Source organism: Populus nigra, chromosome 19, assembly GCF_951802175.1.
Source record: "Populus nigra chromosome 19, ddPopNigr1.1, whole genome shotgun sequence".
Classification (NCBI taxonomy): Eukaryota; Viridiplantae; Streptophyta; class Magnoliopsida; order Malpighiales; family Salicaceae; genus Populus; species Populus nigra.
This window is the reverse complement of record NC_084870.1, coordinates 11,011,059-11,029,983: the sequence shown is the minus strand read 5'-3', so window position 1 is coordinate 11,029,983 and position 18,925 is coordinate 11,011,059. Positions and strand designations below refer to the sequence as shown.

Genomic DNA, 18,925 nt, shown 5'->3' with positions numbered 1-18,925 from the left:
GCTATAATTTGTAGCTTTCAAAAGCCATAGCTACAGTTAAAAGCCATTGCTTCTCCAAACTGACCGGGATGACCCTGTAGAAGATTTAGCGGCTACTATCCTGTTTTCTTGGAGAAGCACGTTTAAAAAAAATAGTTTGCTAGAAGAGTGAACTTGATTCCTCCCATGTATAAATAGTCATCTAGTTTGGTGGATCCTCTGTCTCCAAGAACAAGTTGGTTACCAAGAATGATTCATGTGATCAAGCGAGCTTGTTCATCATTCCTAACAACGACAGTGAAAGTAGCATATGAAGATAGACATATATAGAAAACGTATTGAAGTTTCCATCTCTACTTTTTTTAATTTATTCTGAAAAATAATTAAAAACCTAATTGTCGAATACATTTTTTTTGGAATGGGCATAAATAATTAATTGACAGCAACAATGCCCTTGTTTTATATGTTGAATTTGAAAATTTAAATTTTCTACTGAAACATGCTTTTCGAGAAGTTTTTTTTTTTATATATATATATATATATATAGTTTATATTTTTTTCTTAAAAATGTTTTCTAGTTTTTTTTATTAGAAACGAGGCCTAAGCCCAAAAGAAAAGAGAAAGAAGAGTAGTTATGATCTTGGAGATAACAACCGCGGAGTTCTTAAAGACGAATCTTTCATCCAATGGACAATCCTATCTGAGATTTTCATGTTGCCCTTGCTGCCTGTGTCACAAGACTCCAGGCCATATTGCCTCAAATAAGGGCAGATCAGAAATCAGTCCCTCGTCACTGGAAGACGAGTAACAGGAAGAGAGAAGGTCCCCTAGGGGTGGACATTGTTGCTCACCAGAGGGTCAACAGCTGCTGTTTAACTCGGAAAAACTTCAAGTTGGTATTATTGCTCCATCCACAAAAGAACTACGATAACAACCAAAGAGGACCTTATTTCTACGCTCGAGAGTCCTGAATGGCTGATAAAGACTACAGGTGCATTATAAATTACAACTATAAGAGATTGGAAGCTATGGGAACTGTAATAACATTTTAATACTGCATACACTCTGAGTTTAAACTGTAGCCATTATAAGGTTACACAATTATAAGAAAAGCAGCTTCCATGGAATAGAGCAGGCACTTGTGTAGCCAGCCATCATCCATACGCACACTGGGGAATTCAAGAAATCGACCATCCTGTGCATCAACAAACGAAGTTTTTTAGAAAATCATTATCATTATATCAAATCCAATCAATAATTTCTTTTTCTGGCACAACTTACCCTAGTAACTTGATCGGTTGGCAGAGAGATAAGCAAAAATAATAGACAATATAATGAAGAGGAGGACGATCTGCATTAGACAGTAAAAGAAATCAGATGATATTCGCATTTGATATTCTTGGATCAACCCACAAAGCATACGAGATGCATACAGTCATTCAACTGTAGATTAATCAGTAGGATTGGAAAGGACAGGAAAAAAAATTGAAATAAATAAATTGTTTTGAACAACAAAGTTTCAACCCGGCTACACAAGAGGAAATCCGGTTGACAATTCAGCAGAACTCACCAGAACAGAATTATATTTTAGCTCATTCCTAAGTATGTAAGATTTCCTGGTAGAGGCATGAAAGAATGTCAGCCCAATAAAATAACAAAAAAACAATTCAAGGCTCAGAGGATAGCTTGGCAAACCTTTTGTTTAGAGCCCCGGATTCCCTGCAAGTTTTTTGTATTGCTTCCAGAATGCTCAATGTTTTTGTTGCATTAGGATCGTTCTTGTCAACCTGCAGTATCCAATTACACATTTCTCAATATAGGCACCTAGAAAATTAGCAAACAAACTTGAGGATCAAAATCGACTCCATAAATATTCAGTGGCATCCTAGTGAAAAAGCTCCCACCTTTATACATAAACTTCCATTTTCCGAATCTGACAAAACCACCACAGTTGTTGATTGTCGTTATTAAGATGCCATATAGTTAGTTAATACACTATCTCAAAGGCTACTACCACACAGCAAACAATGTGGCAACCTACTATCATTTGCTCAACCCTCATTCATCAACCCTGAGGGGATTGATACAAGCAAATATATTCATTATTATTAGGGAAGATTCCACCAAGTCCCTTCCATGAAATTATTTTCTAGAAAGTCTAACTGGCGTAGATCTACTTAGGTTCAATGAGATGAACGAGCACAAAACAAGCTGGCGAGAAAAACTGAAGCATTATAGGGTTCGGTGTTTTTTACAAGCGGGAGAAATATAACTTTCATACTTGAACCTGCCAGGAAAAGCAATGTCTTGGTTAGAATTAAGGAAAGCATCATACCTTGGACTTCAGCATACAAGAGAAGTCAAAGAAAGCTCCATAGACATCGGCCATTGTTTTCGTTCGATGAATAACTTGAGCGGTAAGACCTAGAAATAGGCTTAGCATTAAATTAAACATCATTGAATAAGGAATCAAGAAAACCCAGGCCTTATTATTTTGATGCGGGTACTTAATTAACAAACCAGAATCCTTTGTACAATAAAGAGCAGCAGGGGACAGGGGTGATATGGTAGATGGGGTGTGGAATTTTTTAAAATAATCCGAGATATGCAAGCTGGGGCATGATTTACTTGGTCTTAGAATTATGCAGTTCCCCAACAAACAAATGGTATTTGTGGAATGGTCCATCTGGTAATAACCTTATTGTATTCTAAAGAGAGATGATATCTTATATTGCATTTGCATTCTAGATGCAATTCTACATTTATGATAACATAACAACGATCAAAACCTTCCAGTCTTCATGGGATATTTACATGCGCCAAAACAATTTCTGTTACTGCTATAACATTCCACCAGTTTCAGATGCCAAGAAAATAATGCAGTCTATAAAGTAATCTTACCTCGTCTCATCTTCACTACACCTCTGAAGACATTGATGTTGTTGTAGCACATTGCTAGGGTTCCGATAGCCATGACCTAGGAGGAGAGGGGTCAAATTAGAAGAAAGCTTCCACCAGAACTTCCAATATAGCTAACACTAAACATAAAACTACACAATTAGACGAAAAACATAGTGAGTTTTCTTCACCGTGTAATAAAATATATGACATGATGAGAAAAAAATTTTAAAAATTGCAGAACAAGTGAAAAGGCATAAGAATGTGTCAAGTGGTCAATTACAAGACATTAAACAATGATATCTTCAAAGGTCAGTTTAAGCATATTTCTTACCTGAGGGATAGCACAAAACCGAAATATAGCAGGTTCCGGCAATGCAGACATGTATTTCAAGCAATTATCCACATGTATCAAGGAATTGGTAACCATATCATTCAAGCACTGTACTGCCTCGACCGAGTTCTCTTCATATTTCAAGTCCTGAGGCACAAAACACAAAACAGGGAGAATGTTAATCAGACGGGTGAAGCCAAAAATAACACTATCACATTTCAAGTATTGTACTTTTATTTACATCATTCACGAACATAATGACTACAAAGGGATGTTTATGGTACTAAAGTTGAGACGATAAATGGAAAAGAAGCAAACCTCAAGTTCGTCGACATATTTACTCCAAATCTCTCGAGGCCAAAACATGCGTGCCTTAGGTATCTCATTTATGTCCTCCAGATAATCACGAATAATGTTTGTTTTCTAAGTTTTATCAAATCCAGGATATACATGTTAGAATTACATTTCAAAACAAAGTTAACCCGCAGATAAAGCACATCAATGGCTCTTGCATCATAGTGATACCTGAAGAAACAATCCCGTTGAATTGGAGAGGCTATCTGAATCCAAATCTTCTAATTCAGAGTCATGGAAAAGCTTGGACAAGCCCAGTCCAACAAGTCCTGCTACATGGTGGCAATATTCATCATAGTCATCAATGGTTTCCACCTGCAGACGAGAAAGTCTAATGGCATCACATAAACATAACATTTTCCATTCTGCATTAAGAAAAACTGAAGAAATCGAAGCTTGTGCAATTTGATGATTAAAATGAATAATGAGGAAACTGTTAAAGCCCTGTAGGATAGAATAGTTCTGTCAGCATATTTTATTGAGTTCAAAGAATTTCTTTAGCTGACATCCAAAGGGATCACACAGCCATCCCTAGTGTCCTTTGCTATCTCTAGGAGGATGACTAAATACTCTAGATTTCACTATTCATTCTTCATTCTCTTGATAATCTATTCATCTTCTATACACGACCCAAATAAAAATTGCATGGGCTACTTGATAACCAAGCAACTGATTCCTGTGATGCATATAGCTTGAGCTCACTACAGTCCACAGTATACATGTGCATATTTATTATACTTTTGATATCATGATGGATGCAATCACACAGACACCCACATTTGTATCGTGTATCACGCAATTCAGCAGTGGAACCTAGAGAAATCCTTTTTTCCTTAAGTAAGTTATCCATGCACCATTCGATGCCGCATTACAACACCCCACATAACTAACCTCCTTGCAGATAAACTTTACCATCCCTGCACCCATTCTTTTGGTAATATCCTCAATTGCCTCCTGGTAACTGCAGAATAAATTGAGTTCCATAAGTCTTCTATTGAAGAAAAAACAGGCGCACAGACACTATTGTGATTGGATGCAATGAATTGTTAGAAGTGTAGAACACATTGTATAGACCCTGAATCAATCAGATCCTCAATCAGCATGCAATCAAACAGGAGGCAAAATGAGGTAGAACTAACCCTTTTCCAAGCTCTAGAAAAGCTGTTGAAACATCATGGAACTGGTCCATAAGAACCTTGTAGTCCTTGGTACCACCTTATGCAAAAGAAGAATCAAATTAGAGTGAGCAAAAATATTCAATTGAAATTACATTTTACAGATACAGGTGCCATGGAACTGTTGCCTCTCACGAGTAAACTTGTCTGGCTACCTTAAAAAGGAGAGACTTTCTCAGACATAAATCAACTGTTTGTAAGAGATAAATGTAAAACAAATTTTATAAAAATGTTCATGCTCTTGGACTAGACGCTTGAGTCATCAAACTAAAAATGGTAATATCAGAACATGTAATTTTATAGCAGATCATAAATGCAAACGATTTTCAGGCATTACAAAGCACCCCTATGTCAATTAAATATAGTTGTTATAAACAAATACGAGATGACATGCCCGCGCGCTGTCACGAGTTACGAAACAAATATGTTTAATAGTGTTATAATTATGAACTAGTATTAGATAAGTAATAGAAATTAAAGGTGCGATGAAGCTAATATTCTATGACAGAAAAAAAGTTGTGTTGGTTATCAATAACTTAGAGACTCGATAGAATGATTTGTAGCAATCCACAATGTTTTGTGAGGAAAGATACAATGCTTTCTCCACATGATTTAACCATTTGCTACATGATTTAGCTTTTTTGTTAATAAAAGAAAAAAAATTACAAAGCTAAATTCTATACCAGCTCAATATTTTTTTTAAAAATCAAAATAGATAATTTTCGGAAAACACCCTTGAGGGAAAACACTATAGCAATCCACAGTGTTTTGTGAGGAAAGCTACAGTGCTTCCCCACTTGATTTAGCTTTATTATAATTGTAATTCTCAACCAACTCAATATTACAAAAATAAAATCGACGAAGACAATTTTAGAAAAAATCATAACAAAAAAAAAACCATGTGAGGAAACACTAAAGTAATCCACCGTGTTTTAAAGAAAAAAATTACAAAGCTAAATTCTAACCAGCTCACTATTAAAAAAAAGATAAATTGACAGATAATTTTGGGAAAACATTATACAAAAAAGAAAACACAAAAAAAGAAAAAAAAAACCATGTGTGGAAACACTGTAACAATCCACAATGTTTTAAAGAAAAAAATAACAAAGTTAAATTCTTAATTAGCTCAATATTAAATTATTTTTTGACAAATACAATTTTAGAAAAAATCATAAAAAAAAAACCATGTGGGGAAACACTATAGCAATCCACAGTGTTTTATGAGAAAGCTACCGCTGTAATTCTTAACCAGCTCAATATTAAAAAAATAAAATTAGCATATAATTCTGATAAAAATCATAAGAAAAAAAACTATATGGGAAAACACTGTAGCAATTCATAGTGTTTTAAAGAAAAAAATTACAAAGCTAAATTTTTAATTTGCATAATATTACAAAAATAAAATCGACAGATTTTTTTGGAAAAAAAAACAAAAAGGAAAGAAAGAAAAAGAAAGCACTGTAGCAATCCACAATAAAATATGAGGAAAGCTATAGTGTTTTCCCAACATGTTTTAAAAATAAAAACAATAAAAAACTATATGAGGAAATACTGTAGCAATTCACAGTGTTTTAAAAAAAATTACAAAACTAAATTTTTAACCAGTTTAAAATTAAAAATATAATATCAAAAAAGAATTTAAAAAAAGCAAAAAACAAAAATAAAAAAAGGAAAGCACTGTAGTAGGGGTGAGCAAAAAAACCGAAAAACTGATTAAACCGAGAAAACTGGAAAAAAATAACTGAAAAAACCAAACGTGAAAAAACCCGATTAAACTTATTAGAATTTTGAAAAAACCGACTGGTGCGGTTTGGTTTTATAAGCTTGAAACCAAAAAAACCGAACCGAATCGAACCAAAACCAAAAAAACTGAGCAAAACAAAAAAAAACGGAGCCAAACCGAGTCAAACCGGTTTGAATTGGTTTTTTTTCTAAATAACCGAACTAAACCAAAATCTGTTGGTTTGAACCGGTTTTTTTTTTCAAAAACAAAATGGTTTTGGTTACTTTTTTGATAAAAACCGAACCGAACCGAAAATAATCATCTCTACACTGTAGCCATCCACACTAAAATGTGAGGAAAGCTACACTTCCCACACCCTTTTAGTTATATTGTAATGTAATTGTTAAAATCTGTGTTGTGATTGAACAAAAGAACAGGAGCTAATCTAACTTAAATTGGTATAGTCTAGATGCCCTATTTAGTCGGTACAAGAAATTTCTTGCACAGAGAAGAAATGTTAAGTCTGGACGGATGAAATTATCAAGCTAAATCTCAGCAACAAATTTATTCAAGTCAACTGTTCTCCAAATAGTAGAGTCAAGGATATCAAAACTAAAATTTCAAGACTCACATGAGAAATGCCAGTTGCGATCATAAATGTGGCGGTGAAAAGCTATCAGAATAGGTGCTTTGACGTCTGCAGGTATGCTTGTATCATCCTCTGTAAAGGAATCATCGAAAACATTTAACAAAAAACAATGTATCAACTAACAAAATAGCATCAATAAGCACAACGGTTAAGTGGAAATCAAGTGTTCTTCAAACAGAGTGCTTCAAGGAAACTTCTCCTCACAGCAGGCCTTAACTGAGCAAAACCAACAGCTCTCTCCTCTCAAATTTCTTTTTTCTTCAAAAAAATGACCTCAGGACTTCGGTTACAAAACTATCATCTAAACTAAAATCTCCACTAGCCATTTGTTAGAATATCAAAAACTCTAGAGCTAGCAACTTCAAACTCAATATGACACTCGCGGAATCTAAAATCAATAAAAAAATAATTGAAGAACTGGCAAATCAAACAATTGCCTAGCATAAAACACTACATCATTAATCTTAAAACTCAACAAAACCCATTTAGGACAAAGCACAAGGTTAACAAGAACAAACCAACAGTGTCAAGGGCTCGAAGAACCAAGTAAAAAATGCACACCTGCAAACCAAAAAAAAATGATTATTAAATACTTACTACACAAAACCCAGATCAAAACAACGCAAGTAAAACAATAAAAAGTGCAATGTAAAATATAATTACAGCGTTACGGAGTTCTGTGCCAAGCTGTTGAATAACGAGAGCAAAACTACGAGCGACCCGATGAAGCAAGGAATAACAGGAAGCCCAGTGAGGTCCAGACGGGATCTGTTTTTCAGCATGTTTAGCAGCCATTTTCAGCTTCAATAGTGGGTATAAATCATCTGGGTGTTTTAATATCGCTCCCAAACTCACCATTTTCGTTTTTTTTTTTATTAAAAAAAATCCAAATCAGAGATCAACAAGTTTGAGGACTTTAAATCTAACCCAGAGTTTACAAAGTTCTCTTTGAAAATTCCCAGAAAAAGAAGAAGAAAAGGATCATGTCAGGGAGGAAAATTCAAAGTCAATTTGATTTGTGAATTATGCTTATTGTGATGATTAAACTCCCTGATCATGATCGTTGAGCAAAACAGAGTACTGTGTTGTGTTCTGCGAACCTTCCACATGCAGTTATTAGCAGGTCAGGGAGGAAAATTCAAAGTCAATTTGATTTGTGAATTATGCTTATTGTGATGATTAAACTCCCTGATCATGATCGTTGAGCAAAACAGAGTACTGTGTTGTGTTCTGCGAACCTTCCACATGCAGTTATTAGCAGGTCAGGGAGGAAAATTCAAAGTCAATTTGATTTGTGAATTATGCTTATTGTGATGATTAAACTCCCTGATCATGATCGTTGAGCAAAACAGAGTACTGTGTTGTGTTCTGCGAACCTTCCACATGCAGTTATTAGCAGGTCAGGGAGGAAAATTCAAAGTCAATTTGATTTGTGAATTATGCTTATTGTGATGACTCCCTGATCATGATCGTTGAGCAAAACAGAGTACCGTGTTGTGTTCTGCGAACCTTCCACAAATACATCCTCAATCTGGTTTCAAAACCAAGAAATAATTAATATTTTAAATTTTTATTTTTAAATTTCAAACTCAAACCCTAAAATAAATGAAAGATAATTATTAATAGAAAAAAGTAATAAAAGGATCGACGAGTCTCTAATATTCTTTACATTTGGAGGTATATTCTACCCTCGTGTAGACAATTTTACTACTATGTTTTATATACACGACATAATATAGTATTAGTATATAGAATAACAAAATTCTGGAGTAAAGTTGTTGGATTTGCTTTCTAATAGTTATGGGTATGAGTTATTTTAGGACCATTAAATATTTATATTATTATTAATTTTAAAAACTATAAAATTAATTAAGATAAACATTTAAAAACTTATTTTAATAATAATAAAAATATACCATATAACAAATGATAATGAAATAGTAAGTGGGTGTTGCATTTATCCTACAGCAAGGGATATCATTTTCAAACAACTAGAATTGAGGACAAGAAACGCATTTAATACTTGCAGATTGCTCGATTGTGCACTAGCTAGCTAGGCTCATCTCCCCAGCTTTGAACATGATAGATGATTTTAGAGCTTACCTCAACCCAGTTCAAGAACTATTTAGTTAGTGTTTCAGAGTTTAATGTTTTTTTTTTTTTGTTCTTGGATGCTTTTGTTTTTAACGTGTGTTTGTTTTATTTAATATTTAATTATTTTTTAATATTTTTTTATGGTTTTATGTATTGATATCATTTTTTAACAAAAAAAAAAAACAAAATCATCACAATACCAAACATATACTTACATTAATGCAAGATAAAATAATACAATCTTAGATCATGTTATAATAAGAATGCAGCACAATTGTAATAAAAAAGAAGTGCAGCATCGAATATCCATTTTTCTCTTTAATTACGAGATTGGCATGTGGCATCTCAGTGCTTTTGTTTACAGAGTTTCTTGGTTCGTGGGCTCTAACTGGTAATGCTGCTCTTCAAGTGATAAATTCTAAAAATGTACTTTTATTTTATTTTCTTCAAATTAAAAAGGGTTTAGTAGATGATAATGTTCGTTTTTTAAAATATATATATTTTTAAATACATTAAAATAATATATATTTTTAAAAAATTATTTTTTTATACTAGTACATTGATAAAAAATATTAAAAAATACCTTTTTTAATTTTTAAAAAATACAGTTTTTGTAAATAGAATCTTAATATTTTTTTTATGACTTTAAATTATTTTGATGTGTTAATGTCAGAATATATATATATATATATATATATATATATATATATATATATATATTACCTGAAGCTTAAGCCTGTTCAACTACTGCTATTTAGCTATTGAACACTTCTCCCTTCTTAATCTCACATTTGATTGAATTAAAAATTTCTTTGCTGTTAGATTTGAGGCTTAGCATGGCCGCAGTTCTTTATGGATTTGTTTCTCAAAGCGCAAGATGCAAATACAATATATCTTTACCAATGGGCTTCTCAAAGTTCAACATGGAGACTTTTTAGAATGAAAAGTTTTGATGATTTTCTTCTGATCCTCAGTCTTGGCACGAAAGATTCCTGGGGACCTCCGAAGGCTTTAGTGGCTGCCAGTGCCGTAAATGGCATCTGTCATTTAGTCCTGTGTAGTTTGTTAGGCTACGTACGGTATTGCAGGTGCAGCTAGCATGGTCGGCAATCCCATCGCAAGTATGCTCAATTGGTGGATATGAACCTGGCTGTATCGTGTAGCTGAATTGACTAAATCTAATTAGTTTAAATTTATATTCAAGTGATAATACATTTTTTTAAAATTCTATTTGGATTTTCTATGTTGGAGGTTTGCATTAAAGCAAGCTGGTTCAGATTTTACTGTAATAAGTTAAGTTTATCATAGTTCTCTTTGAAGTTTTTTTATTAAACTTCTTTATCTCTTGATGGATTCCAGGGTAAAGCTTAACATGTTATCCCGCAATTTAGATAGGGGTGGCTTATCTTTAAGAGTTTTCAATATTTTGAGTGACTATCTTTCTTCTTCTCAACTCAATCGATTAACCATTCTTTTATGCAATTAAATTGGTACTGCAGTACTCGCATTTGATTATGATAAGAAGGAATCTGAGGTGTTTTCATGTCTCAGGTGGCCTTTTACATTCTCATGACATATTTCACGACAGCTACTGGAACAATTACAGTGGCTGATCATCAGGTTAGTTTTGCTCATGTTAGTAGTTAGAATTCACAGCATCCCTTTCCACTCTGCAAAAAAAACTGATAGATATATCCATGGACAATGTAACTTTCACTTTAGGTCATGATCCAAATGTATGGAGCATTTATTCCTTGGCTATACTTGGAGTGTTAGTGGCATCCATTGGAGCATTTATTCCTTGGCTGTTCCCCTTTATTTTCACATCTGATCTTGATGTAGCACAAGAGGTTAGGTCGTTTCCTAGTTTTTACTAGTTACCATAAGTTTCCATTTTCTAACTACTAACCACCAAGTAAAGCTGCGTGAGTTTTCTACAAGCAACATTCATAGTTTACAAGACAGAATCAGGAGTTAAGGAACACTTTCCACTAACATGAAAATATTACAGATGTGGAACTTAATTTTAGCATCTTGCATCAAAATGGTTCAGTGTAAATTTATGCAGCTGATGATTCTGGTGGGTATTTTCTATATTGTGTCCCTACAGATCCCACAAACTGTTGATTTTGTTCTTTATTCAGTTATCTGTAGCACACTGCATTCACTGCCTTGAGGGAACTTTGCTGGTAGTTTTTTTTTTAAAAAAAAACTCTAACCTGCTGTTTCATTCCTCACATCTATAAATGTTCTTTACCCACCAAGTGTATATAGAATCATGTTTAATTAACGCCTCCAGTGAAAATTTTATCTTCATTGCTCATAACATTTACTCTTCATACCAAACCTCCAGAGCCAGGTAATATTTTATTGACAGTAACAATGCCCTTGTTTTATATGTTGAAATTGAAAACTTCAATTTTCTACTGAAACATGCTTTTTCGAGAAGTTTATATATATATATATATATATATATATATATATATATATATATATATATATATATAGTTTTTTTTTCTTAAAAATGTTTTTTTTGTTTTTTTGTTTAATTAGAAACGGGGCCTAAGCCCAAAAAAAAAGAGAAAGAAGAGTAGCTATGACCATGGAGATAGCCACTGCAGAGTTCTTAAAGACGAATCTTTCATCCTACAGACAAACCTATCTGGGATTTTCATGTTGCCCTTGCTGTATCCCTGGCATATCGTTGCTGTGTCACAAGACTCAAGGCCATATTGCCTCAAACAAGGGCAGATCAGAAATCAGTCCCTAGACACTGGAAGACGACTAACAGGAAGAGAGAAGGTCCCCCTCGGGGTGGACATTGTTGCTCACCAGAGGGTCAACAGCTGCTGTTGAACTCGGAAAAACTTCAAGTTGATATTATTGCTCCATCCACAAAAGAACTACGATAACAACCAAAGAGGACCTTATTTCTACGCTCGAGAGTCCTGAATGGCTGATAAAGACTACAGGTGCATTATAAATTACAACTATAAGAGATTGGAAGCTATGGGAACTGTAATAACATTTTAATACTGCATACACTCGAGTTTAAACTGTAGACATTATAAGGTTACACAATTATAAGAAAAGCAGCTTCCATGGAATAGAACAGGCACTTGTGTCGCCAGCCATCATCCATACGCACACTGGGGAATTCAAGAAATCAACCATCCTGTGCATCAACAAACGAAGTTTTTTAGAAAATCATTATCATGATAGCAAATCCAATCAACAATTTTTTTTCTGGCACAACTTACCCTAGTAACTTGATCGGTTGGCAGAGAGATAAGCAAAAATAATAGACAATATAATGAAGAGGAGGACGATCTGCATTAGGAGATAAAAGAATCAGATGATATTCGCATTTGATATTCTTGGATCAACACACAAAGCATACGAGATGCATACAGTCATTCAACAGTAGATTAATGAGTAGGATTGAAAAGGACAGGAAAAAAAATGGAAATAAATAAATTGTTTTGAACAACAAAGTTTCAACCAGGCTACACGAGGAAATCCGGTTGACAATTCAGCAGAACTCACCAGAACAGAATTATATTTCAGCTCATTCCTAAGTATGTAAGATTTCCTGGTAGAAGCATGAAAGAATGTCAGCCCAATAAAATAACAAAAAAAAAACAATTCAAGGCTCAGAGGATAGCTTGACAAACCTTATGTTTAGAGCCCCGGATTCCCTGCAAGTTTTTTGTACAGCTTCCAGACTGCTCAATGTTTTTGTTGCATTAGGATCGTTCCTGTCAACCTGCAGTATCCAATTGCACATTTCTCAATATAGGCACCTAGAAAATTTAACAAACAAACTTGAGGATCATAATCGACTCCATAAATATTCAGTGGCATCCTAGTGTAAAAGCTCCCACCTTTATACATAAACTTCCATTTTCCGAATCTGACAAAACCACCACAGTTGTTGATTGTTGTTATTAAGATGCCACATAGTTACTTAATACACTATCTCAAAGGCTACTACCACACAGCAAACAATGTGGCAACCTACTATCATTCGCTCATCCCCTCATCCATCAACCCTGAGGGGATTGATACAAGCAAATATATTCATTATTATTAGTGAAGATTCCACCAAGTCCCTTCTATGAAATTATTTTCTAGAAAGTCTAACTGGCGTCGATCTACTTAGGTTCAATGAGATGAACGAGCACAAAACAAGCTGGCAAGAAAAACTGAAGCATTATAGGGTTCCGTGTTTTTTACAAGCGGGAGAAATATAACTTTCATACTTGAACTTGCCAGGAAAAGCAAAGTCTTGGTTAGAATTAAGGAAAGCATCATACCTTGGACTTCAGAATACAAGAGAAGTCAAAGAAAGCTCCATAGACATCGGCCATTGTTTTTGTTCGATGAAAAACTTGAGCGGTAAGACCTAGAAATAGGCTTAGCATTAAATTAAACATCATTGAATAAGGAATCATGAAAACCCAGGCCTTATTATTTTGATGCAGGTACTTAATTAACAAACCAGAATCCTTTGTACAATAAAGAGCAGCAGGGGACAGGGGTGATATTTTAGATGGGGTGTGAAATTTTTAAAAATAATCCAAGATATGCAAGCTGGGGCATGATTTACTTAGTCTTAGAATTATGCAGTTCCCCAACAAATAAATGGTATTTGTGGAATGGTCCATCTGGTAATAACCTTATTGTATTCTAAATAGAGATGATATCTTATATTGCATTTGCATTCTAGATGCAATTCTACATTTATGATAACATAACAACGATCAAAACCTTCCAGTCTTCATGGGATATTTACATGCGCCAAAACAATTTCTGTTACTGCTATAACATTCCACCAGTTTCAGATGCCAAGAAAATAATGCAGTCTATAAAGTAATCTTACCTCGTCTCATCTTCACGACACCTCTGAAGACATTGATGTTGTTGTAGCACATTGCTAGGGTTCCGATAGCCATGACCTAGGAGGAGAGGGGTCAAATTAGAAGAAAGCTTCCACCAGAACATCCATTATAGCTAACACTAAACATAAAACTACACAATTAGACTAAAAATTAGACTAAAAATATTATGAGTTTTCTTCACCATGTAATAAAATATATGACATGATAAAAAAAAATTGCAGAATAAGTGGAAAGGCATAAGAACAAGTCAAGTGGTCAAATTACAAGACATGAAACAATGATATCTTCAAAGGTCAGTTTAAGCATATTTCTTACCTGAGGGATAGCACAAAACCGAAATATAGCAGGTTCCCGCAATGCAGACATGTATTTCAAGCAATCATCCACATGTATCAAGGAATTGGTAACCATATCATTCAAGCACTGTACTGCCTTGACCGAGTTCTCTTCATATTTCAAGTCCTGAGGAACAAAACAGGGAGAATGTTAATCAGATGGGTGAAGCCAAAAATAACACTATCACATTTCAAGTATTGTACTTATATTTACATCATTCGCGAACATAATGACTACAAAGGGATGTTTATGGTACTAAAGTTGAGATGATAAATGGAAAAGAAGCAAACCTCAAGTTTGTTGACGTATTTACTCCAAATCTCGCGAGGCCAAAACATGCGTGACTTAGGTATCTCATTTATGTCCTCCAGATAATCACGAATAATGTTTGTTTTCTAAGTTTTATCAAATCCAGGATATACATGTTAGAATTACATTTCAAAACAAAGTTAACCCGCAGATAAAGCACATCAATGGCTCTTGCATCATAGTGATACCTGAAGAAACAATCCCATTGAATTGGAGATGCTATCAGAAGCCAAATCTTCTAATTCAGAGGCATGGAAAAGCTTGGACAAGCCCAGTCCAACAAGTCCTGCTACATAGTGGCAATATTCATCATAGTCATCAATGGTTTCCACCTGCAGACGAGAAAGTCTAATGGCATCACATAAACATAGCACTTTCCATTCTGTATTAAGAAAAACTGAAGAAATCGAAGCTTGTGCAATTTGATGATTAACATGAATAATGAGGAAACTGTTAAAGCCCTGTAGGATAGAATAGTTCTGTCAGCATATTTTATTGAGTTCAAAGAATTTCTTTAGCTGACATCCAGAGGGATCACACAGCCATCCCTAGTGTCCTTTGATATCTCTAGGAGGATGACTAAATACTCTAGATTTCACTATTCATTCTTCATTCTCTTGATAATCTATTCATCTTCTATCCACGGCCCAAATAAAAATTGCAAAGGGCTACTTGATAACTAAGCACCTGATTCAAGTGATGCATATAGCTTGAGCTCACTACAGTCCACAGTATACACGTGCATATTTATTATACTTTTGATATCATGATGGATGCAATCACAGAGCACCCACATTTGTATCATGTATCACGCAATTCAGCAGTGGAACCTAGAGAAATCCTTTTTTCCTTAAGTTAGTTATCCATGCACCATTCGATGCCGCATTACAACACCCCACATAACTAACCTCCTTGCAGATAAACTTTGCCATCCCTGCACCCATTCTTTTGGTAATATCCTCAATTGCCTCCTGGTAACTGCAGAATAAGTTGAGTTTCATAAGTCTTCTATTGAAGAAAAAACAGGCGCACAGACACTATTGTGATTGGATGCAATGAATTGTTAGAAGTGTAGAGCACATTATATAGACCCTGAATCAATCAGATCCTCAATCAGCATGCAATCAAACAGGAGGCAAAATGAGGTAGAACTAACCCTTTTTCAAGCTCTAGAAAAGCAGTTGAAACATCATGGAACTGGTCCATAAGAACCTTGTAGTCCTTGGTACCACCTTATGCAAAAGAAGAATCAAATTAGAGTGAGCAAAAATATTCAATTGACATTACATTTTACAGATACAGGTGCCATGGAACTGTTGCCTCTCACGAGTAAACTTCTCTGGCTACCTTCTTAAAGAGGAGAGACTTTCTCAGACATTAATCAACTGTTTGTAAGAGATAAATGTAAAACAAATTTTATAAAAATGTTCAAGCTCTTGGACTAGACACTTGAGTCATCAAACTAAAAATGGTAATATCAGAACATGTAATTTTATAGCAGACCATAAATGCAAACGATTTTCAGGCATTACAAAGCACCCTTATGTCAACTGAATATAGTTGTTATAAATAAATATTGTTAAAATCTGTATTGTGATTGAACAAAAGAACAGGAGCTAATCCTAACTTAAATTGGTATAGTCTAGATGCCCTATTTAGTCGGTACAAGAAATTTCTTGCACAGAGAAGAAATGTTAAGTTCGGACGGATGAAATTATCAAGCTAAATCTCAGCAACAAATTTATTCAAGTCAACTGTTCTCCAAATTGTAGAGTCAAGGATATCAAAACTAAAATTTCAAGACTCACATGAGAAATGCCAGTTGCGATCATAAATGTGGCGGTGAAAAGCTATCAGAATAGGTACTTTGACGTCTGTAGGTATGCTTGTATCATCCTCTGTAAAGGAATCATCGAAAACATTTAACAAAAAACAAAGTATCAAAAAGTACAGCGGTTAAGTGGAAATCAAGTGTTCTTCAAACAGAGTGCTTCAAGGAAACTTCTCCTCACAGCAGGCCTTAACTAAGCAAAACCAACAGCTCTCTCCTCTCAAATTTCTTTTTTCTTCAAAAAAATGGCCTCAGGACTTCGGTTACAAAGCTATCAACTAAACTAAAATCTCCACTAGCCATTTATTAGAATATCAAAAACTCTAGAGCTAGCATCTTCAAACTCAATATGACACTCGCCGATTCTAAAATCCATCAAAACATAATTGAAGAACTAGCAAATTAAACAATTGCCTAGCATAAAACACTACATCATTAATCTTAAAACTCAACAAAACCCATTTAGGACAAAGCACAAGGTTAACAAGAACAAACCAACAGTGTCAAGGGCTCGAAGAACCAAGTAAAAAATGCACACCTGCAAACAAAAAAAAATGATTATTAAATACTTACAGCACAAAACCCAGATCAAAACAACGCAAGTAAAACAATACAAAGTGTAACGTAAAATATAATTACAGCGTTCCGGAGTTCTGTGCCAAGCTGTTGAATAACGAAAGCAAAACTACGAGAGACCCGATGAAGCATGGAATAACAGAAAGCCCAGTGAGGTTCAGACGGGATCTGTTTTTCAGCATGTTTAGCAGCCATTTTCAGCTTCAATAGTGGGTATAAATCATCTGGGTGTTTTAATATCGCTCCCAAACTCCCCATTTTCGATTTTTTCAAAAACAAAATCCAAATCAGAGATCACCAAATTTGAGGACTTTAAATCTCACCCAGAGTTTACAAATCCTTTTTTTTTTTTGGTGGCTCTTTTCTGTGCGTGCCAAAAGGAGATGGGAAAGAGAGGAAAGTGTCAGTTTTTTTCGGTGATGCTGAGGGCGAGGAGGGAAAGGTTTTTTTAATTATTTTTATAGGGGGGTGGGGGGCTTGGTCTCACGTTAGTATTGAATTTTTTTATTAAATACTTACGAGATTTTTGTCCTCTCTCGGACTCGTACTGGTTCGTTTTTATCGTTTAGTAGTGCAAGCAATCGTGGCGTGTAATTTGATGTGGTGGTTGAAGTTGTTTTTAAAATATATTAAAATAATGTTTTTTTTTGTTTTTTTAAATTTTAATATCAATCTATTAAAATATATATAAAAAATTAAAGTAAGAAAATAAAATAAATGTTTTTAAAACATAAAAATAAAAGTTGACTATAGGTAGGTCCACAAATTACAAGATCCTGTTATCTTGGTGCCTGCCTCTTAAAATTTAATGATTTTTTTTGTGAAAAATGATCAATGCCATCTGTCATGTGGTGCCGCTATAACAACCAATAACATGTTAGTGCCACATGGCGTGTTCATGTGTTGTCAGGTCAGTATATCGGTTAATATTAAAGTAAAAAAAAAATATTATTTGACATGTCGAACATTATATCATCTCCTATGTTTATGTTGAAGGGTTAAAATATTATTATGGTATTTTGAATAGTATATATATTTATTTTTTATTGTATACTCTAATGAAAATTTTGCTTTTTAAAAAAAAAAAGAGGAGTTCAAATTGAAAGTGTTTATTAGATTATTAGGTTTTAGATTTTAGATAATGGGTTGCTATTAATCCAAAAAATACAGTTAATCCTAAGAAACTCAAGTAAGGTCGCATTTGAGGGCCTAGTTGTTGTGGTCAATCGTGTGACTTGTTCCGTCCTCGTCCCGGGTTCGACCCTCTATTTGCATGCCTGTCACTCCCGCGGTGCCTAACCTGTCCCTGGGCTTGCAGGATATCCAGTGGGCCGTGGGGAATAGTCGTAGTACGCGCAAGCTGGTCCGAACACCCATGTAAATAATAAAAAAAAAGTAAAGTCATGGCACGGAACATTTTACCGGGGATTGGATTTCTTTAAAATATAAAACTGAGTCAGATAAGAATTTAATCGGAGGATTTCAAGGTTAACTGTGAGATTAAATTTAATAATAATATTAAATAATTTTTATTTGTAAGTATTCATATTCTTACACCTATTTCATACATATCTGTAAGATTCTTTTTTGGTTTTTAGCGGTGATTCAAAATTGGAATGGAAAATTGTTGTTTTATCAACAACACGAGAACCAGCATCCAAAATTCCCCCCGACTTTGACAAATATAATGGCTTTTTTATTTTTTTATTTTAATAAAAAAATTTAATTTTTTTCTATTTCAAATTAATGTTTTAAATATTTTAATA

The 18,925-nt window shown here is 34.2% G+C and overlaps 2 protein-coding genes across 3 annotated transcripts; both read right to left on the bottom strand.

Annotated features, from left to right (window-relative positions):
* Positions 1–850: 850 nt before the first annotated feature.
* LOC133679726 (squalene synthase 2-like) lies at positions 851–8,448 on the bottom strand. Its single transcript, XM_062102409.1, has 14 exons — positions 7,776–8,448; positions 7,631–7,673; positions 7,095–7,184; positions 4,705–4,780; positions 4,457–4,526; positions 3,737–3,880; positions 3,530–3,634; positions 3,212–3,358; positions 2,881–2,956; positions 2,315–2,403; positions 1,675–1,766; positions 1,550–1,595; positions 1,261–1,330; positions 851–1,174 (listed from the first exon to the last, which is right to left on the bottom strand). Exons 1-13 carry the CDS (start codon positions 7,968–7,970, stop codon positions 1,262–1,264), a joined length of 1,242 nt encoding a protein of 413 aa, XP_061958393.1. The 5' UTR covers positions 7,971–8,448; the 3' UTR covers positions 851–1,174; position 1,261.
* Positions 8,449–12,058: 3,610 nt separating this feature from the next.
* On the bottom strand, positions 12,059–17,626 carry LOC133679078 (squalene synthase 2). 2 transcript variants are annotated; one of them, XM_062101582.1, is made up of 14 exons: positions 17,223–17,626; positions 17,079–17,121; positions 16,561–16,650; positions 15,909–15,984; positions 15,661–15,730; positions 14,941–15,084; positions 14,734–14,838; positions 14,423–14,569; positions 14,089–14,164; positions 13,523–13,611; positions 12,881–12,972; positions 12,753–12,798; positions 12,467–12,536; positions 12,059–12,381 (listed from the first exon to the last, which is right to left on the bottom strand). In XM_062101582.1, the coding sequence occupies exons 1-13, from the start codon at positions 17,415–17,417 to the stop codon at positions 12,468–12,470; spliced, it is 1,242 nt and encodes a 413-aa protein (XP_061957566.1). In that variant the 5' UTR covers positions 17,418–17,626; the 3' UTR covers positions 12,059–12,381; position 12,467. The 2 variants fall into 2 exon arrangements, with proteins under 2 accessions (XP_061957566.1, XP_061957567.1); XM_062101583.1 differs by lacking the exon at positions 16,561–16,650 and having other exon boundaries at positions 17,223–17,625.
* Positions 17,627–18,925: the final 1,299 nt, after the last annotated feature.